At 44.1% G+C, this 23,217-nt stretch overlaps 1 protein-coding gene across 1 annotated transcript in view; it reads right to left on the reverse strand.

Annotated features, from left to right (window-relative positions):
* Positions 1 to 23,217, reverse strand: part of spon1b (spondin 1b) — a 353,689-nt gene that overhangs the window by 280,330 nt on the left and 50,142 nt on the right. Inside the window, exon 6 of the mRNA XM_052029057.1 lies at positions 17,285 to 17,433. Coding sequence (XP_051885017.1) covers positions 17,285 to 17,433 — 149 coding nt within the window. The remainder of the gene's footprint in view (positions 1 to 17,284; positions 17,434 to 23,217) is intronic.

The raw sequence follows: 23,217 nt of genomic DNA on the forward strand, positions 1-23,217 counted from the left end.
AAGCAGTATAATTCTGGTAAGTGTGAGGTGTTGCATTTTGGAAAGTCAAATCGTGATAGGAATTACTCAGTAAAAGGTAGGATCCTGGGGAGTGTTGTAGAACAGGAGGGACCTTGGAGTTCAGGTACATGGTTCCCTGGTAATTTTTTGGTGGAGGAGGCTTTTGGCACACTGGCATTCATCAGTCAAGGCACTGAGTATAGGAGTTGGGAGGTTATGTTGCAGTTGTACAAGACAAAGGATTAGAGATCTCAGCAGTTGTAGGCCCAGGAGATCAGAGTCATAGAGTAATACAGCATGGAAACAGGCCCTTCAGCCCGACTCATCCATGCTGACCAAGATGCCCATCTAAGCTAATCCCTAGATAGCTAGTTAGGAAGGCATGATATCCTGGAGAATATTGAAAAGGGTTGAAATTTAAACATTGAGACAGTTTTGCAGGAGGACCCAGTGTCCTTGAATGAGCACAGAAGGAGTGGTGGTGAATAGGGCTTGGAGGGAGCCCCCCGACACATTGGGCTGGGGTGGGGTGGACGGAGAGGAGGCAGAGCAATCCACAAATGGTCAGTGAGACTCAGGACCACAAGCTGTGGTTTCACCTCGAACTACCCTAATGGTGTTCTGACAGTTCATGAGACTTGGAAACAGATGGAAAAATGAAACCAATTTAAAAAATGAAAAATTATTGAAAAAAAACATTTATTTTAAAACACATGGAAGTGCTGTTAATTAGGTCATTCATAATAGAGTGAAGTAAAGGAAAACAAACACAAAACTGACTTAAACTTAACTTTGCAATACTTTTCAAATGAAAGGGGCCATGTTAGATGTGCTGGCTAAAATCGAGGGGCCAGATGCAAAGTGTCTCCTGAACCTGGACTCAGAACTTATTGAACAACCTTTGGCTCACCATTGAGTCCAAGGCTGGGGTGAGAAGCCAGATGTGCTCACACCTGACTTCTTGAATGTTTTTGACTTCTGCCCTGCGTAGCGTAGGCCAGCAACAAGTTGAGATACTTCATGGTGGGATTTTGACTCCGCCTCACCTGCATATGGATATGGTGGGCGGTTTCTGGTTAAAAGTGAAACCTAACATTCTGCAGGTAAAAAGTAGGGCGCGAGATCAGCCAATGCACACTGGTTGACTGCATTAAAAAGGGGAATGAAACATTGTGGTCAATGATAACAGTTGTCACTGTAAATAAAGGTTTAATGTATTTCAGAATGACACACACCCAAGTGGTGGGGTTATGGTGTCACAGAGTCAGGCATGAAAACAGGCCCTTCAGCCCAACTCATCCATGCCAACCAGGAAGACTATCTGACCTAGTCCTATTTGCCTGTGTTTGGCCCGCATCCCTCTGAACCTTTCCTATCCATGTACCTGTCCAAGTGTCTTTTAAACATTGTAATTGTACCTGCCTCTACAGCTTCCACTGGCGGCTCGTTCCATAGACCCACCACCCTCTGTGTGAAAAAATATTCCATTGGGTCCTCTTTAAATCTTTCCCCCCTCACCTTAAACCTATGCCCTCTAGCTTTAGACTCCCTTACCCTAGGAAAAATATTGTGACCATCCATCTTATCTGTGCCCCTCATGATTTTTTATACCTCAGTAACTCCTATGCTCCAAGGAAAAAACTCCCAGCCTATCCAGCCTCTCCTTAAAACTCAAGCCTCCCAGTCCTGGTAACATCCTGCCGAACCTCTTATGCACCCTTTCCAGCTCAACGACATCCTTCCTGTAGCTGGGTGACCAGCACTGCACACAATACTCCAAGTACTACAAGCTATGTGATAAAGCAATCCGACAGACGAAAATTTAAGCTCTGTGTACCACGATGGGGTCCCTTCACACTCAGCAGAAAATACTTTAAAATTGTTTAGAGAAATAATTGGACATCTGCGCATAATCCAACAGTTAACTCAAAAGCGATAATAGCTAATACGTCCAATGTGTTCACATATAATGTGGTTGCCCACGTCTTGTCCAATAGTTGACTCGCTGCTTGGTTAGCTCTGTAGCACAGAGCCAAATTTTCTCCAAGTGTCCTTGGAGATGTAGCTGAGGGCCTTGCTCAGTCAGTTTTATTTCAGTTAAACCGCTGAGCCAGAAATGGCAATTTTCTTCTTTTTCTCTGATTATTATGACGCAGGCCTTCAATTGCACGTATCATGTGGTGTTTTTCAGCCTCCAGCACAAACCTAGTCGACTGTAGAATTGCTAGAGGGAGTCCAACCACAACCCTTGACATTCAGTGATATTGGTATTGGTTTATTATTGTCACATGTCCCGAGATACAGTGAAAAGCTTTGTTTTGCATGCCATCCAGACAGATCATTCCATGCATAAGTACATGGAGTTAGTAAAAAGGAAAGCAGATTGCAAAATAAGTGCAGAGGCAGTAAACAAATAAAGAGCAAGGACCACAATGAGATAGATTGGGAGGTCAAGGGTTCACCTTTTGCGTGTGCCGAACTAATTCAGCTAAATGTTGCCTAATTACTGCAATTGTTCTGCCCTCACATGGTCCATATCCCACTATTCTTTGCACATTCTTTGCACGCAGCCGGGTCATTCTCTCTTCGCCCCTTTTCCATCAGGCAGAAGATACAGGAGCCTGAGGGCACGTACCACCAGGCTCAAGGACAGCTTCTATCCCACGGTGATAAGACTATTGAATGGTTTCCTTCCACGATGAGATGGACTCTTGATCTCACAATCTGCCTTGTTTGACCTTGCACCTTATTGTCTACCTGCAATGCACTTCCCTGTAGCTGTGACACTTTACTCTGTATTCTGTTATTGTTTTACTCTGTACTACCTCAATGCATTGTGTAATGAATTGACCTGTACGATTGGTTTGCAAGACAAGTTTTTCACTGTACCTCGGTACAAGTGACAATAATAAACCAATACCAATACATCCACATGCCTATCTAAGAGCCTCTTAACTGCCTCTGTCGTATTTACTTCCACCATCACCCCTGGCAGCGCATTCCAGGCACCCACCACTCTCTGCGTAAAGAAATTGCCCCGCACATCTCCTTTGAACTTTCCCCCTCCCTCACCTTAAATGCATGCCCTCCAGTATTAGACATTTTGACCCTGGGAAAAAGATACCAGCTGTTTGCTCTATCTATGCCCTTCATAATCTTATAAACTTCTATCAGGTCTCCCCTCAGCCTCCGATGCTCCAGAGAAAGCAACCCAAGTTTGTCCAACCTTTCTTAATAGCACATGCCCTCTAATCCAGGCAGCATCCTGGTAAACCTCTTCTACCCCCTCTCCAAGGCCTCCACATCATTCCTATAATGGGATGACCAGAAATGAATGCAATACTCCAGATGCGGCTTAACCAGAGTTTTGTAAAGCTGCAACATAACTTCCTGACTCTTGAACTCAATGCCTCGACTAATAAAGGCAAGCCTGCCGTACACCTTCTCTATCACTCTATCAACTTGTGCGGCCACTTTCAGTGAGCTATGGACTTGGATCCCTAGATCCCTATTCTTGTTAAAAGTGACTTCTATTAGCTTAGGTTTTCCAAAGTTACGCCGTCCAAGGCACAGATAAGATCCAAAAATTACACTCTCCGATATTGGGACAGAGTGCATTGAATGCTTTAAGTGAAATCCCACTGGTGTGCACTCCAAGTGATCCAACATCCCCACTGAAAAGTCAGACAAAGGAATTCAATCCTCTTAATTTAGAAATGTCTTGCTCACACCTTTCAGCTGCACAACAATCCAGTAAACTGATGCCTTTTCGACCAGGATACCAGAATTGGCTTCAATTAACTGGTGGGATTCTTGCCTTTCAGTGAAGGTCACTAGGTCAAGCTTCAATCTCTGGGTGTGAATGCAATCTAGGTTTACAGGAAGGGAAGAAATAACCCTACTGATCCCAGTGGATGTGCTTAGCAAGACTGGGCAATGTTTCATTTTATGTTCTGATCTGCAGATTAACATCGATTTTAATCTCTGATCTTTATCCCTCCTTCACTGGTAGCCAAACCCATGCACAAATTTCCCCACTAAATCCTCTTTGAATTCTCTCTCCGCTGTTAAGATGCCTTAAAATCGCATTCAATGAGCGTTAATATCTCCTTATGTGACTCAGTGTCAAATTTTATTTGGTGATACTCTTGCTGTGTGCCTTGTGATATTTCGCCAAGTTAAAAGAGCTATTTAAACACTTTGCTTTTTCAATAATGTGCCCATAATGTATCCATTAAATAATAGACCACATTTGACGAAATCACACAAATTTCACAACATATGTCAGTGATAATAAACCTGATTCTGATTCTGGTTCTGATTCAGAGACCAAAGCAATAATTCTGAGACAAACATTCTCCAGACCCACACCACACAAAATTGACATCAAAATAGCTACAAGCTGGAATAATTGGATGCTGGTTTCCAAAATGGGTTTGCATTTATTTCATACTGATATCTCTGTGAAACTTCTGTATGTTTCTATGGGACCATTAACTTAACATACATGTTCAACTACGAACAAATCCATAGCTTTCCACCCTAGTGTGATAGAGTTATAGAGCCTTACAGAATAGAAACAGGCCATTCGGCCCACCATGTCCATGCCGACCATCAAGTCCGCTCTATTTTAACCCCATCTACCAGCACTTGGTCTGTTGGCTATTATGCTTGGCAATTCAAGTGCTCATCCAGATGCTTCCATAAGACCATAAGTCCACAAGACCATAAGACAAAGGAGCAGAAGTCGGCCATTCAGCCCATCGAGTCTGCTCCGCCATTCTATCATGAGCTGATCCATTCTCCCATTTAGCCCCACTCCCCCACCTTCTCACCATAACCTTTGATACCCTGGCTACTCAGATACCTATCAATCTCTGCCTTAAATACACCCAATGACTTTGCCTCCACAGCCGCCCGTGGCAACAAATTCCATAGATTCACCACTCCCTGGCTAAAGAAATTTCTCCGCATCTCTGTTCTGAATGGCGCCCTTCAATCTTGAAGTCGTGCCCTCTTGTACTAGACTCCCCTACCATGGGAAACAACTTTGCTACTCTATCCAGGCCTTTTAACATTCAAAATGTTTCTGTGAGGTCCCCCCTCATTCTTCTGATCTCCAAGAAGTACAGACCAAGAGCTGCCAAATGTTCCTCATATGTTAACCCTTTCATTCCTGGAATCATTCTAGTGAATCTTCTCTGAACCCTCTCCAACGTCAGCACATCCCTTCTCAAAACTGCACACAGTACTCCAAGTGAAGGCTTACCAATGCCTTATAGAGCCTCAACATCACATCCCTGCTCTTATATTCTATTCCTCTAGAAATGAATGCCAACATTGCACTCGCCTTCTTCACCGCCTACTCAACCTGAAGGTTAAACTTGGAGGCTCCGTAAATATTGCGAGAGACTCTGCCTCCACCACCCCCTCAGGCAGTGCACTCCAGATTGCAACCACACTCTGGGTGAAAAAAAAATCATCCTCAGATCCCCTTACTCCTCACCTTTAACCTACACCCTCTGGTCTTAGACACCTCCGCACTGGGGAAAAGTTTCTTAACATCTGCTCTACCAGTGCCCCTCATAATTCTGTACACTCCCTGTTTGCCTCCTCTGCTCCAGGGACCACAAACCCAACCTGTCCAGGCTCTCCTCGTAATGGAAACACTCCGCCCTGGGCAATATCCGGATGAATCTCTTCTCTGCCCTCTTCATGCTGTAGTATGGTGACCACAGCTCACACAGTATTCCAGGTGTGGCCCAACCAAAGTTTTATAAAGTTATAAAGTTATATCAAGGTGTCTGTACTATTATCCTCAATCCCTGGCTAATGAAGGCAAGCCTCCTGTATTCCTTCTTCATCACCCTATTTACCTGTGCTTCCACCTTCAGGGATCATTGGATGCAAACCAAGGTCCCTTTGTTCCTCAATACTCCCTGGGGCCCTACCATTCATGGTGTATGTCCTATCCCTATTCGAGCCCCAAACTGCGGAGAGTCGCGGACACAGCTCAGCACATCACAGAAACCGGCCTCCCCTCCATGGACTTGATCTACACTTCCCACTGCTTCGGTAAGGCAGCCAGCATAATCAAAGACCCCACCCACCCTGGACGTTCTCTCTTCTCCCCCCTCCCATCAGGCAGAAGATACAAAAGCCTGAAAGCACGTACCACCAGGCTCAAGGACAGCTTCTATCCCACTGTTATAAGACCATTGAACAGTCCCCTAGTACGATAAGATGGACTCTTGACCTCACAATCTACCTCGTTATGGCCTTGCACCTTATTGTCTACCTGCACCGCACTTTCTCTGTAACTGTAACACTTTATTCTGCATTCTGTTATTGCTTTTCCCTTGTACTACCTCAATGCACTGATGTGGTGGATTGATCTGTATGGACAGCATGCAAAACAGAGTTTTTCACTGTACCTCGGTACATGTGACATTAATAAACTAATTTACCAACTTGCCTCGCACTGATTAAATTCCATCTACCATCTCCCTGCCCAGTCTCCAAGCAGATCAATATCATTATGTACCTTCCTCACTGTCAACTCATCTGCAAATTTACTCATTATACCTCCTACAGTCACATCAAAGTTGTTTTTATTTATATATATATATCAAACGGCAAGGGTCCCAGCACCGACCCCTGTGGTACACTGCAGTTTGTTGACGCTACTTCTCTTTCCACAGATGCTACCTGACCTGTCGGAGTATTCCCAGCATTTTCAATTATTTAATCTTTTCAGTGATGTTATACTTTCAAGAACATTCCTTTCCCCTTCAAACAGAAAATGCTGGAAAAAGATTAGTAGCTCAGACATAATTTATGGAGTGAGAAACAGGCTCAGGTTTCACGAGAACATGGTTCTTCTTTCAAATGGTGGTCATCAAATCTTTTATAACACATGGCATGCAAAGGTCTAATGGAAAGACAGTATTGCAACAGTACGGGACTCACTCAGTGATCGCCTGGAGTTTGGACTTGTGTCTCTGGAACGGGATTTCTGATTTCAGAGACAAGAGTTTTACCAACTAAGCCATGATCTCTCACAAGCCTAGACCACTGATCCAGAGACATGAGTTTGAAGCTCACTGTTACGGCTGGAAAATCCTCATTCATATCGTTATATAATTCTGAAAAATGAATTTATAATGACCACTAAAACTGCCAGACTGTAGAAATGTATCCAGATCACTTTTATCTTTCAGGCATCAGCAATCAACCATTCTCACAGAGTCACAGAGTTGTACAGCATAGAAACAAATGAGCACATACACAGTAACCAGTGGGCACCTATCTGTATAATCCCATTTTCCAGCTCTTCTATGACTTGGCGATTCAAGTGCTCATTTGGACACTTCTTAAATGCTGTCAGTAACTCTGCTTCCATCACTCTCTCAAGCAGTATGTTCCTGATATTCACCACTCTCTGGGTGAAAAAGGTCCCCTTCAGATCCCATCTAGTTGTATCGTGACCTGGTCTGGGAACTCCACTGCACAGGAACGCAAGAGGCTACATAGAGTGGTGAGACTCAGCCAGTTCCATCACGGGGACAGCTCTCCTCACCATTGAGGGCATCTACAAGAGGCGATGCCTCAGGAAGGCGACATCCATCATCAGGGACCCCCACCATCCGGGCCATGCCCTCTTCTCGATGCTGCCATCAAGCAGGAGGTACAGGAGCCTGAAAACCCACACCTCAAGGTTCAACAACAGCTTCTTCCCCACTGCCGTCAGGTTCTTGAACCCACCTGAAAAACTCTAATTCTACCTCGGACAATATTTCCCTCAACTTGCATTAATGCTATATTATTTTTGTTTATTTTGTAGAGCAAGTTATGTATAATTTATGTTAATTTAAGTTTACATAATTTTATTTTATGTACTGTGCTGCTGTTGCAACAAGCTAATTTTCATGGCATTGATACCCTGGGTGTGTGTGCCCATGACAATAAACTTGAACTTAAATTTCTTAGCCTGTACCTTACATCTATATTCTCTAGTTTCATCTATCGCTGATTTGAGGAAAAGTTTCCTGCAGTCTACCCTATCTAAACCCTTCCTAATTTTATACACATCAATCGTGGGTCTTTAGATGGCTTCAATCTCAATTCTGGCCTATCTGTAACTCCATACTAATGTGATTGATTCTTAGCTGCCCTCTGAAATGGCCCACAAGTCACCTAATCCAGGGCCAATTGGGATGGACAATAAATGCTAGCATCTAACTTAAATATATTTAATGAGGTAGCCTCTACTGTTTCCCTGGGCAGAGAATTCCACAGATCCACTACCCTCTGGGAAAAGCAGTTTCTCCTCATCTCTGTCCTAAATCTATTCCCCCGAATCTTGAGGCTATGTCCCCTAGTTCTAGTCTCACCTACCAGTGGAAATAACTTGCCTGACTCTATCTTATCTATCCCTTTCATAATTTTATATGTTTCTATAAGATCCCCTCTCATTCTTCTGAATTCCAGCAAGTATAGTCCCAGGCGACTCAATCTCTCCTCATAGGCTAACCCCTTCATGTCCAGAATCAACTTGGTGAACCTCCTCTGCACCACCTCCAAAGCCAGTATATCTTTCCTCAAGTAAGGAGACCAGAACTGCACCCAGTACTCCAGGTGCGGCCTCACCAGTATCCTGTACAGTTGCAGCATAATCTCCCTGCTCTTAAATTCAATCCCTCCAGCAATGAAGGCCAACATTCCGTTTGCCTTCTTGATAACCTGTTGCACCTGCAAACCAACCGTTTGCGATTCATACACAAGCACTCCCAAGTCCCTCTGCACAACAGCATGCTGCAATCTTTCTCCATTTAAATAATAATCTGATCTATTTTTCCTTCCGAAGTGGATGACCTCACATTTACCACGTTGGACTCCATCTGCCAGACCCTTGCCCACTCACTGAACCTATCTATATCTCTCTGCAGACTCTCCGCATCCTCTGCACAATTTGCTTTTCCGCTCAGTTTAGTGTCATCAGCAAACTTAGACACGCTACGCTTGGTCCCCTCTTCCAATTGGGGCATTGAATATAAATGTAGTGAAGACATGATGCAGCTGTATCAGACTTTGGTTAGGTGACGTATGGAGTACAGTGTGCAGTTCTAGTCACCACATTACAGGAAGGATGTGGAGATTTGAGGAGAGTGATGAAAAGGTTTACCAGGATGCTGCTTGGATTGGAGTGTATTAGCTAGGGTTGACAAACTTGGACTGTTTTCTCGGGAGCGGCAGAGGCTGAGTGGAGACTTGACAGAAATGTATAAAATTATGAGAGGCATACATAGAGTAGATATTCAGAGTCTTATTGCCAGGGTGGAAATGCCAAATATAGAGGACATAGGTTTAAGGTGAGAGGGGGAAAGTTTAAGGGAGATGTGCGTGGCAAGAGAGTAGTGGGTGCCTGGAATACGCTGCCAGGAGTGGTGGTGGAAGCAGATACGACCACAACCTTTAAGAGGCATTTAGACAGGCAGGGAATGGAGGGATATGGACCATATGCAGGCAGATGGGATTAGTTAGATTGGCATCATGGTTGGCACAGACATTGTGGGCCGAAGGGCTTTTTCCTGTGCTGTACTGTTCTATGTTCCCTCTGTACATCCATGCCATTAAGTGTCCTGCCATTGAGTGTATACTTTCCCCTTACATCTGTGGAGGGAAATGGACCCTTCAACTGGACTAAAAGAATAGAGAGGAGATAGATGGGTGATTTCAAAGATCCCTCAACTACTGCCCTTTGGGGCAAAGTAACACTTTGTGTGCGAAAGGAATTGCACAGAAGAGGGAGTCGAGCAAAAAGGGCAATCATGATTATATTGAATGAGGTGGGGCAGGCTTGATGGGCTGAGTGGTCCACTCCTGCTCCTATTTTCTTGTGTTATTGTGTACGTTATCTTGCCTGGTAGTTCCAGCTGTAATTTTAAGGTTGTTCCTCTTTCTTCCGCATTTTCCAGCTGGAGGAATCAGCTTCCTCTGTCCACACTGTCAAATCTTTTTTTGTCATGTTGAACACATCAATTAAATCAGGCCTCTGAACGCAACGTACAATCAAACTAATAGCTTAGTTGTAATTACAGCAGATAAACTCCAAGTGAAAGTTTTTAAAGGAAAGATCGCTTTACAAAGAAACAGAAGACAGTGTCTAAGTACAACAAAATTGGTTCTATTCAGTTAGGTAAGTATAATGGACTCTAGCATTATGTGGGACTTACACTGTCAGTGCAAGAAGATAGTAATTTCATTATAAGAGAAGCATTATTTCATTGTAAGTGAATTGGGTTAATGGATTTTTCAATTGTATCTGCAGTGGCAGTGGACTAGAATTCAATACAGGTGGGCTTTATCTGGTTTGTTTCTCAGTTGTTTGCTTGGTTTTAGGAGCTGATCGCATTACTTCTTGCGCTGGAGCAATGGTTTGCAGCTTGCAGCCAGCTGCAGACTCAGCAGAAAGGTGTTGATATCCAATTGGTGTCAAAGGCCGAGTGAATTCGCCCTAAATTAGTCTTGAGTTACAAATGAATGAGAGAGAGAGAAAAACACAGGAGCATTTCCACACAGCAACAAGGTCTGTACATGCAGAGTGCTGCATCAGCTGCAATAGGAGACTATGAAAGTACAAGTTCTTCCATTAGTGTGCTTTTGAGTTACTTTACACGTACTTTATATCGCAACTTTATTAATCATTCACGAGGAATATGACCATGGAGGCTTGAAGGTGCATGTATTAAATTACTTAAATTTTAATCAGCTGTTTGTTGAGATGTTATTCACTGCTGCTTCAGTGACCCATTTGCAGAAGGCTTCCAGTCAGTCTGAAAGAGGGACTCTGAGCTTCCAGCTTTAACTCTCCACCCCACTCTAACACCCTGTCTTTAGCATTAGCCAAACAGAGCTGATCATTGACTTCAGGAAAGGGGGCGGTGTACATGCACCTGTCTACATCAGTGGTGCTGAGGTCGAGATGGTTGAGAGCTTCAAGTTCCTAGAAGTGAACATCACCAATAGCCTGTCCCGGTCCAACTACATAGATGCCATGGCCAAGAAAGCTCACCAGCACCTCTACTTCTTCAGGAGGCTTAAGAAATTTGGCATGTCCTCTTTGATGCTCACCAACTTTTATCGCTGCACCATAGAAAGCATTCTATCTGGATGCATCACAGCTTGGTATGGTAACTGCTCTGCCTAGGACTGCAAGAAACTGCAGAGAGTTGTGGACACAGCACAGCACATCACAGAAACCAGCCTCCCCTCCATGGATTATACCTCTCGCTGCCTTGGTGAAGCAGCCAGCATAATCAAAGACCCCACCCACCCAGGTCATTCTCTCTTTTCCCCTCTCCATCAGGCAGGAGATACAGGAGCCTGAGGGCACGTACCACCAGGCTTAAGGACAACTGTGATAAGACTATTGAACGGCATCGACCTCATACGATGAGATGGACTCCTGACCTCAAAATCTACCTTGATATGACCTTGCACCTATTGTCTACCTGCACTGCATTTCCCTGTAGCTGTGACACTTTATTCTGCATTCTGTTATTGTTTTCACCCTGTACGATCTCAATGCTCTCTGTACTACCTCAATGCACTGTGTAATGAATTGACCTGTATGATCGGTATGCAAGATAAGTTTTTCACTGTACCTCGGTACAAGTGACAATAATAAACCAATTCCAATACCAATACTAACACAAGCTTGAAGAACTGCTCCCCATCTTCCATCCCACCACATTGACTCAATATTGAATTCAACCATTCATGATTCTGGAAATCTAAAATATAAAGAGAGAGTGCTGTAAGCACTCAGCATCTCTGGAATAAAGAAACAGAGTTAACACTTCAGATCGAGGACTCTTTGCCAGAACGATTCAACAATTTCAGATAATCAGCCTTTCCTGTTTGTGGCAGAACCAGTCAGTTCTGATGTAAGGTGAACACCTGCCACAATAGCTCAGTTTCTCTCCCCACGGATACTGCCTGACCTGCTGAGTGTTTCCAACATTCTGCTTCATTGGTATTGGTTTATTATCGTCACATGTACCGAGATCAAGTGAAAAACTTTTGTTTTGCACGCCATCCAGACAGATCATGCCGTACATTCCCTTATTGGTTGAGATGGACTCTTGACCTCACAATCTACCTTGTTATGGCCTTGCACCTTATTGTCCACCTGCACTGCACTTCCTCTGTAGCTGCGACACTTTATTCTGTACTCTGTTATTGTTTTCCCTTGTACTACCTCAATCCACTGTGTAATGAATTGTTCTGTATGAATGGTGTGCAAGACAAGTTTTTCACTGCACCTCGGTACAAGTGACAATAATAAACTAATAGCAACACCAATACATAAATACATTGAGGTAGTAAATAGAAAACAGAATGCAGAATAGTGTCACGGAGAAAGGGCAGTACAAGTATACAAATAAAGAGCAAGGGGCCACAATGAGGTAGATTGGGAGATCAAGAGTTCATCTTTAGCGTAAAAGAGGTCCATTCAAGAGTCTGATAACAGCAGGATAGAAGCTGTCCTTGAGCCTGGTGGTTCATGCTCTCAGGCTTTTGTATCTTCTGCCCAATGGGAGGGGGGAGAAGTGAGAATGACAGGGTGGGAAGGGTCATTGATTATGCTGGCTGCTTTCCCGGGGCAGCAGTAAGTTCAGATTTCCAGCTACTGTTATGTTCTGCATCTCACAATTCAGCATTGCTTTTTTTTCTTCAAATGCCCTCATCCATCTTCCTCTAGTTACACCTTCTCCTGTCAGATGTGCTGTGAGTAACAAGCACCCCTGCCCTCTCACAGACACTCCCAACGGCATTTGCATTTCTGTTACTCTATTACAGCACCCCATCACGGACATCCCCTGTTCACCCCTCTTGCTCACTGCAATTTAAAACACACTTGTTTTCTCAATTTTTCAGTTCTGATGACAGGTTATTAACTTGAAGCAATAGCCCAATTTCTCTCCCCACATACTGACCTACTGAGTATCTCCAGCACCTTCTGTTTGTAGTTTGGTGTCTCTGCTGTTTTAGAATCTCTGGAGCAGAGAAGCTAAGAACATATCGGACATATATATTGAAACAGGCCCTTCGGCCCAACTGGTCCATGCAGACCAAGATGCCCCATCCAAGCTAGTCCCATTTTCCAGCGTTTGGCCCACAGCCTTCTAAACCTTTCCCATCCATGAACCTGTCCAACTATCTCTTAAAAGTTGTTATTGTACCTGCCTCAACCACTTCCTCTGGCAGCTCATTCCACATAGATACCACCCTTTCTATAAAAAAGTTGCCTCTCAAGTTCCTATTAAATATCTCCCCTCTCACAAACTTATGTCCTCTAGTTCTTGATACCCCAACCCTGGGATAAAGACTGAGTGCATTCAGCCTATATATACCCCTCACGATTTTATACACTTCTATAAGATCACCTCTCAGTCTCCTGCACTCCAAGAAATTAGAGCCCCTTCTGAATGAATTTTAATACCTTCACTTACTGTTCAGAAAGATCGCACAGGGTGGACACACTGAGTTGACTGAAATTTGCAAAAGAGGTTTTGGATTTAGAAAAGAACTAACAAATGGTCTTGCTCAAAGTTGGGTAACAAGTCTCTCAGGTGGCGAGAGCGTTGATGGAGAGGAACTGGTTGGATCTTTGTTCCAGTAAGAAGCACAGGGGCCTAAGACCTTCCTAATGGGGGATGAAAGTGTAAGAAATGGTCTTGCTCAAAGTTGCTAAAAGAAGTCCCCCAGATGTTCAAGGTGAAATTTGATCCTTCACTTTTCAGATGTCAGCACACCAAGATGATTACATTTCTGACCTGTGACCAGGAAGCAAAACTGAGACCTATAACCTTATAGGGGTTTATAAGATCATGGGGCAAAGATCAGGTGGATCAGGTCTTTCCCCCAGGGTAGGGTAGGGGAGTCTAAAACTAGGTTAAAAGAGAGAGAGGAAAGATTTAAAAGGGATGGGAGGGGCAACTTTTTCACAGAGGGTGGTGGGTATGTGGAACAAGCTGCCAGAAGAAGTGGTAGAGACAGGTACAATTATGACTTTTAAAAGGCATTTGGGCAGGTACATGGATAGGAAAGGTTCAGAGGGATGTGGGCCAAACGCAGGCAAGTGGGACTAGCTCGGTTTGGCAGATTGGTCGGCATGGACGAGTTGGGCTGAAGGGCCTGTTTCCATGCTGTATAACTCCATGACTATTCCCACTTTCACCAAGCAACAGTAACTGAGGCCTTGCCATTCTGACTCACTTTCTGAGAACACGTTAAAACAAATTATTAAAAGCAACTGTTGCGAGAAAAGTTTGTTTTTTTCATTGATGTTTCAAATGATGTGGAACTGTATGAAATAGCTTCCCTGCTCCTTAGAAGCAAGGAAGTGCTGGAAAATAAGTCACTGGACAAGCAAAGTTTAATGAGGCAATTAGAATTCATACTGACTAGTTTATTAACTACTTAACATTAATTCAGATTATATTTATTTCATTTCTAGGAAGCAATTGAATCCGTATGATTTAAATGACAAATTGCACTGAAGCAAAATGCTTTAAAACAACATTAATAATAAATTTAGTTATTATCAGGAAGTTCACAGAAGGAAAAGAAAACTCTGTGGGGCTATGGGCAATAAGCAAATGAATGCTGTTAACTGGAAGAGACCCTTCAAAGGGATGGCATTGGCACAATGGGGTGAATAGACCCCTTTGGTGCAATGATTCTCAATCCCACAGTACCAAGATCTGATGGAGACACAAGAGACTGCAGATGCTGGAAATCTGGAGCAACACACACAAAGGAGCTGAAGGAACTCAACAGGTCAAGCAGCATCTATGGAGGGAAATGGACAGTTGACGTTCTGGGTCAAGACCCCGATTTGATGGACCTTTTTGCTTGCCCAGCAGATCCAATCGAAAAGGATCACTTTGCAAGTTGTATTTAGGTGCACGCATATGTGCAGGTACATGTGTGCGTGTGCAAGTGTAGATGTGAGTACGTTCAAAATGGGAGACATCACAACCTGAAAATTGTACTGTTCTTACTTCAGGACATCCACTGTCAACATCAAGCACTCCTAATGTCAGGAACCACACAGCCAGATGAAGAGATAGATTACCAAAACAGAAATGCTGGTAACACTCAACAGGTCAGGCAGCACTGGTGGGAATGGAACCAGAGCTAATGTTTCATGTTGAAGACTCTTCATTAGGCTTAAAACGTTCAGCGTATTTCTTTCCCCACATTGAGTCCATTATAACTGCACCAACACTGAAATATCTCTCCAACTGGCTCCAGTCCTTTGCATTTTCCCCACCGCCCAATCAGTTATTATCTCCTTCAGTATATGTCAAATTTTCCATTTATCTGAAGCCCAATTTAATCACATATTGGAGGATTAGTTAGGATTTCAGAACAGTTCTAAGTTCCAAAGAGTCCAATTCCAAAACTAATCAGGTTGTAGGTGTTGACTTTTAATCACCCTGAGCTGCTAATCTACAGCCAGAATGCCTGAGACATTGACTCTCAGGGTTACATTTCCTGCAGTCCCATTGGAAGTCTGTGTAACTTGGGTTCCATTTCAGATTTCAACCTCTGAATGAAGTAAACGAGGAAATGCACAACCCCTCAGTGCAAACTGTTACTTCACACAATCAGTTGTGAGCTTTCAAGAGAATCTCTCTAGGTTGGTTTGAGAAGGTACAGGCATTGACACACACATTCCCATTCCAAGATCCTTCACAGTCAAAGTGAATGAATTACTTCATATTGTGAACATGTGGGAGCCTCTATTTCAGTGCCACTTCATTGAAAATGGACTTTGGCAGGAGTGGGATACGTTGACGACCACATCAGCCTCACTCTGAATATTCCACACAGGTACATCCTGTTGTGAGGTACACTTGCACAAATGATGTATTCACCAAACTTGCATCATATTCTGCAGGCTTTGCTCCTTATTCATGTGCTTCTACTCAGAAAGACTTTTCCAATTAATCCCTCCAACCCCACTCCTCTCAACTCTCACTCCAGCCCCTTCGAAATTGTTTCCTTCAAATATTTACCGTTCTTTTCAGCAGCTGTACAGTGAATCTGCTTCTAACACTTTCTCAGACAGCCTATTTCATTTTCTTAGAAAAACAGCTGTTGACTTAAATTGAAAATCTATGTAGATTTGAAAGGTCATTGACCTGAAACGTTAACTTCGTTTGCCTCTCCCAGACACTGCCTGACCCACTGAACGATTTCAACATTCCTGCCCTTATCCAGTACATCGGTAATGAGGTTTGCATAGAAGTATTTGTTCAGTAACTGGAGAAAAGTTATTCTGAAAGTTTTGATCTTCCAAGCGTTGCAAATGACTACTGCCTGGTGTTAGTGCCCAATGCTTCATCTGTTGTAAGACTGCCATTATAATGAAAATTGTAACCTTGCTACACTCAAAGTTAATCAGTTCGGAGGATGAGGTGCAAAGTCATCAAGCAAACATGGTAATACTTTTGGTTTTCTTGGCTTTGCTTTTTCAGTGGTTGACATAATATAACAATACAAGAAAATACAAACTTCCTAATTGTGCTTTCTAATCGTATTCAGTTTATTACTGATCTCCACTTCATACTTCATTCAAACATTGAAGATTACAAGGTTGATTGAACTCTTACGAAAAATAACTGGAATTAAATTATCACACACCCACTGTCACCCACTATTCCCATCAGCGGTGAACTATAAGGGATGACTGACGTATAATCTCCACGCAAAGAAAGGCAGAAGCGAAATTTCATCTTTACGGTTGTACTTGTAAACACTCAGAGGCGGAATGATAAGCCTTCAGTTACTGCTGCTCATTAAATCCAACTAACACGCGGGTGCCTACTTAAAGACTTCTTTTAATCGAGTCCCTCCGAGATACAATCCCTGATTGCTTGTATTGCGGTGTCTTGAGGATTGAGATTCACTTCCAATGGACTGGAAGTCAGTTTCAATAGGTAGTCATTATGCTCAGTGCAAGTGACTGAGGATGCACTCTCTTTAGATATAACCAACCATGAGAACAAATCTGAGAGTGTGGTAGCCACACCAGTTCTGCCTTATGCTGAAGGAGTCTTCCTCTACATTTTGTGCAACTATTTCATGTAGCATGAAGCAGCCACCCCACAACCTTAACACAATGAATCGACCAGCTGTGGCTGCATGCATGACTTGAGCATTTCCGGTTTTAAACGCACCATGATACCCAGGCCCAGGAATGACTTACTTGCTGTCGGATTTCTTCTTCCATCTTCACGGGGGAGCCCCACTCAGCGACCTGCCTTACCCCATCACTGGCAAATCCCCCGTACTCCCACAGCATGTAAGACTTGGAGTGAGACGCTCCGATGATGGCAGACCAGTGAGTTGCAAATTCTGCATGTGGAGGGAAGAGAAGTCATCGGTAATTGGTTTAGAACATGGAACATAGAACAGTACAGCAGGGAACAGGCCCTTCGGCCCACAATGTTGTGCCGACATAGCTATTCCCTCCTACCTACATAATGCCCAGATCCCTCCATCCTATCAGGCAACACATTCCAGGCATCTACCACTCTCTCAGTAAAAAAGTACCCCTCACGTCTCTTCTGAACCTACCCCCTCTCACCTTAAATGCATGCCCCCTGGTATTGGATCGCTCAATAATGGGAAAAATTGCTTGTCCACCCTATCTATACCCCTCATAATTTTATACACTTCCAACAGATCACCCCTCAGCCTCCACCGCTCCAGAGAAAAGAGCCCAAGTTTGTCCAGCCTCTCCTGATAGCACATGTCCTCTAATCCAGGCAGCATCCTAGTAAACCTCCTCTGCACCCTCTGTAAAGCCTCAACATCCTTCCTATAGTGAGGTGACCAGAACTGCATGCAATACTCCAAATGCGGCCTAACCAGAGTTCTATAGAGATGCATCAGAGATGCATTTTTTATTGTCACATGTACCGAGATATAGTGAAAAGCTTTTGTTTGTCAGATCATTCCATACACAAGTACACCGAGGTACTACAAAAGGGAAAACAAGACAGAATTCAGAATATAGTGTTGCAATCACAGAGAAAGAGCAGTGCAGGCAGATAAATAAAGTGCAAGGGCCATGACAAGATAGATTGAGAGATCAAGAGTTCTTTATTGAATAAGAGGTCCACTTGAGAGTCTGATAACAGCGGGATAGAAGCTGTCCTTGAGTCTGATGGCATGGTAGTGTCTGGTGGCATGGCACGCTACTACAGCGCCAGCGACCCGGGTTAAATTCCTGCTGCTGTCTGTAAGGAGTTTGTACGTTCTCCCCGTGTCTGCGTGGGTTTCCTCCGGGTACTCTGGTTTCCTCCCACATTCCAAAGACGTACGGGTTAGGAAGTTGTGGGCATGCTATGTTGGCGCCGGAAGCGTGGCGACACTTGCGGGCTGCCCCCAGAACATTCTACGCAAAAGATGCATTTCACTGTGTGTTTTGACGTTCATGTGACTAATAAAGAAATCTTATCTTATTTTACATGTTCTCAAGCTTCTGTATCTTCTGCCCAATGGTGGTGGGGGGGGGGGAGAAGAGGGAATGACTGGGTGGGAGGGGTCTTTGATTATGTTGACTGCTTTCCCGAGGCAGCAGGAGGTGTAGACGGAGTCAATGGAGGGGAGGCAGGTTTGCGTGACGGACTGGGCTGCGTTCACAACTCTCTGCAATGTCTTTCTTTTCTTTTTCAATCTTTTTATTAGTTTTCAAATTAGTACAGATTAATATATCAATGTTTATACATGTAATACAAAGAGATCAGGAGAACAATCATGACATGGATAATCATAAAGAACAATAAAGTATAAAAAAAATCTGTAGATCCAACGATCTGTGAGTGAATGAATATAATATGAAAGAAAAAGACTTATTATAAAATATAAAAGAAAGAAAAAAAAATCCCCAAAACAATGAGAAAAATTATAAACAATATATCAAACCAAACTAAGCTAAAAAAAAATTCAAAAAAAAAACAGAAAGAAAAAACTGGACTAAAATTTCTCAGTGGAAACAGAGCAACATTATGTCGTCAACTCCGTTCCTCTAAATTGAAAGGTCATTATAAGGGGATCTATATCATATGAAAATATTGAATAAATGGACTCCAAACTTCCTCAAATTTAAGCGAAGAATCAACAGTACCGCTCCTAATTTTTTCCAAGTTTAAACATGATATAGTTTGAGAGAACCATTGAAAAGTAGTAGGGGGTATTGGATCCTTCCATTTAAGCAAAATGGATCGTTTGGCCGTTAATGTAGCAAAGGCAATCATACGGTTAGCAGAGGCCTCTCTGCAATTTCTTATGGTCTTGGGAAGAGCAGTTGCCATACCAAGCCGTGATGCATCCGGATAGGATGCTTTCTGTGGTGCATCTGTAAGAACTGGTGAGGGTCATCAGGGACAGTGTGAACACAGTGAATGTTTGAATGAAGCGCTTAGTAAATACTTCCACCGACCAACTTTAAGCTTCAGAGATTTTACAGACCTACATGACTACATCTGGGAGAAGTGTATCCAGCTGCAGCCCCTTACAGACCGTGTTAGGGAACTGGAGCTGAAGCTGGATGAACTCCGGATCATTCGGGAAACTGAGGAGAGGGTAGACAGAGTTACCAGGAGGCAGAAACGCCAAGGTTGCAGGATGCAGGTAGCTGAGTGAGCGTCAGGAGCGGGGAAGGGAATAGGCAGCCAGTGCAGGGTATCCCTGTGGCCGTTCCCCTCAATAAATAGTATATAATTTTGGATACTGTTGGGGGTGGGAGGGATGACCTACCAGGGGAAAGCCACAGAGGCCAGGTCTCTGGCACTGAGTCTGACTCTGTAGCTCAGAAGGAAAGGGGGGAGAAGAGGAGTGCAGTAGTGATGGGGGATTCGTTGGTTAGCGGAACAGATAGGAGGTTCTGTGGATGGGAACGAGACTACTGGATGGTATGTTGCCTCTCGGGTGCCAGGATCATCTTGGATCAAGTCCACAGCATTCTTAACGGGGAGGGTGAGCAGCCAGAAGTCATGGTACATCTTGGTACAAACGACATGGATAGAAAAGGGGATGAGGTCCTGAACAGAGAGTAGAAGGAGCAGGACCTCAAGGGTGGTAATCTCTGGATTGCTGCCTGTGCCACACTCCAGTGAGGGTAAGAATAGGAAGATATGGCAGACGAATGTGTGGCTGAAGAATTGGTGCAGGGTTTCAGATTTGTGGATCACTGGGATCTCTTCTGGGGAAGGTATGACCTGTACAAAAGGGACGGGTTGCACCTGAACTTGAGGGGGACCAATGCCCTCGCAGGCAAGTTTCTTAGAGCTGCTGGGGAGGGTTTAAACTAGGTTGTCAGGGGGATGGGAACCAGAGTGTTGGGTCGGATGATGGAGCAGTTAGTGTAAAGGTAGATGCATTGTGCAAAGAGACAGTGAGGAAGGATAGGCAGTGAATAGGGTATAAATAGAGTCATTGGATAGACTGAAATGCATTTACTTTAATGCAAGAAGTATTAAGAATAAGGTTGATGAACTCAGAGCACGGATCAGTACATGGAATTACAATGTCGTGGCCATTACAGAGACTTGGCTGTCGCAAGGGCAGGATTGGTTGCTTGATGTTCCAGTGTTCACATGTTTCAAAAGGGATGGGGAGGGAGGTAAAAGAGGTGGGGGAGTTGCATTGCTGATCAGGGATAGTATCACAGCTGCAGAAAGGGAGAACGTCATGGAGGGATTGTCTACTGAGTCAGTGTGGGTAGAAGTCGCAAACAGGAAGGGAACAATCACTCTATTGGGAGTATTCTATAGGCCCTCCAATAGCCACCAGGACACTGAGGAACAGATAAGTAGGCAGATTTTGGAAAGGTGCAAAAACAACAGGGTTGTTGTCATGGGGGACTTCAACTTCCCTCATATTGATTGGCACCTCCTTAGTGCAAAAGGCTTAGATGGGGCAGAATTTGCTTAGTGTCTCCAGGAAGGATTCCTGACACAGTATGTGGACAGGCCGACAAGAGGAGGGGCCATAATGGATCTAGCATTAGGCAATGAACCTGGTCATGTGACAGATTTCTCGGTGGGCGAGCATTTCGGAGATAGTGACCACAACTGCCTGACCTTTAGCAGAGCCATGGACAGGGATAGGAGCAGACGATATGGGAAAGTATTTAATTGGGGGAGGGCTAATTATGACGGTATTAGGAAGGATCTTGGGAGCGTAAATTGGGAACAGATGTTCTCAGGGATTGGCTCAGAAGAAATGTGGAGGTTGTTTAGGGATCATTTGAATGGTGTTCTGGATAGGTTTGTCCCACTGAGACAGGGAAAGGTAGCAGGGTAAAGGAACCACGGTAGACAAGGGAGGTGAAACATTTTGTCAAGTGGAATAAGGAAGCATACTTAAGGTCTAGGAAGCAAAATTCAGGCAGGACTTGAGAATTATAAGGTAGCCAGGAGAGAGCTTAAAAATGGATTTAGGTGAGCTAGAAGGGGACATGAGAAGGCCTTGGTGAGTAGGATTAAGGAAAACCCCAAGGTGTTCTACATGTGTGTAAAGAACAGAAGGATGACTAGAGTGATGGTAGGACCACTCAGGGATAAAGGGGGAAATGTGTGCCTGGAGGCGGAGGAGGTAGGGGAGGTCCTTAACGAATACTTTGCTTTAGTGTTCACTAGGGAGAGGGACTTTGAGAAATGTGGGGTCAGCGTAGAACAGTCCAATGTGCTGGAGCATGTTGAGGTTAAGAAAGAGGTAGTGTTGGAGCTTCTGAAAACATTGGGATAGATAAGTCACCGGGGGCCGGACAGGATATACCTCAGGTTACTATGGGAGGTGAGGGAACAGATTGTTGGGGCATTGACGATGATCTTTGCGTCCTCCCTGGCCACAGGAGTGGTACCAGAGGATTGGAGGATGGCAAATGTTGTTCCGTTGTTCAAGAAAGGTGATAGGGATGATCCTGGGAATTAAAGACCAGTGAGTCTTACGTCAGTGGTGGGCAAGCTATTGGAGAGGATTCTTAGGGACAGGATTTACGAGCATTTGGAGAAGCATAGTCTTATTGGAGATAGTCAGCAGGGCTTTGTAAGGGGTAGGTTGTGTCTCATGAGCCTAATTGAGTTTTTTGAAGAGGTGACGAAACAAATAGGTGAAGGTAGAGATGTGGATGTGGTGTACATGGACTTTAGTAAGGCATTTGACAAGGTTCCCCGTGGTAGGCTCACCCAGAAAGTCATGAGGCATGGGATCCATGGAGACTTGGCTTCATGGATTTGGAATTGGCTTGCCCACAGAAGGCAGAGGGCAGTAGCTGATGGAGAGTATTCTGCCTGGAGGTCGGTGACCAGTGGTGTTCCACAGGGATCTGTTCTGGGACCCCTGCTCTTTGCGATTTTTATAAATGACTTGGATGAGGAAGTGGAGGGATGGGTTAGTAAGTTTGTAGATTAGATGAAGGTTGGAGGGGTTGTGGATAGTGTAAAAGGTTGTTGTAGGTTACATTGGGATATCGACAGGATGCTGAGTTGGGCGGAGAAGTGGCAGATGGAGTTCAATCCAGTAAAGTGTGAAGTGATACACTTTGGAAGAATGAACTTGAAGGCGGAGTACGAGGTTAATGGCAGGATTCTTAGCAGTGTGGAGAAACAGAGAGACCTTGGGGTCAAAGTCCATAGATCCTTCAAAGTTGCCACGCAGGTTGTTAAGAAGGCATATGGTGTGCTGGCCTTCATTAACTGGGGTATTGAGCTCAAGAGCCGCAAGGTAATGTTGTAGCTCTATAAAACTCTGGTTAGACCACACTTAAAGTACTTTGTTTGGTTCTGGTCACCTCATCATAGGAAGAATGTGGAAGCTTCAGAGAGGGTGCAGAGGAGATTTACCAGATGCTGCCTGGACTGGAGAGCATGTCTTATGAGGATAGGTTGAGTGAACTAGGGCTTTTCTCTTTGGAGCGACTCAGGATGAGAGGTGACTTAATAGAGGTGTATAAGATTATGAGGGGCATAGACAGAGTCGACAGCCAGCACCTTTTCCCCAGCGTGGCAATGGCCAATACCAGAGGACATCAGTTTAAGGTCAAAGGAGGAAAGTTTAGGGGAGATGTCAGAGGTAGGTTCTTTGCACAGAGAGTGGTGGGTGCCTGGAACGCACTGTTGGGGTGGTTGT

This window comes from Pristis pectinata, chromosome 14 (assembly GCF_009764475.1).
Source record: "Pristis pectinata isolate sPriPec2 chromosome 14, sPriPec2.1.pri, whole genome shotgun sequence".
In the NCBI taxonomy this organism is placed as follows: Eukaryota; Metazoa; Chordata; class Chondrichthyes; order Rhinopristiformes; family Pristidae; genus Pristis; species Pristis pectinata.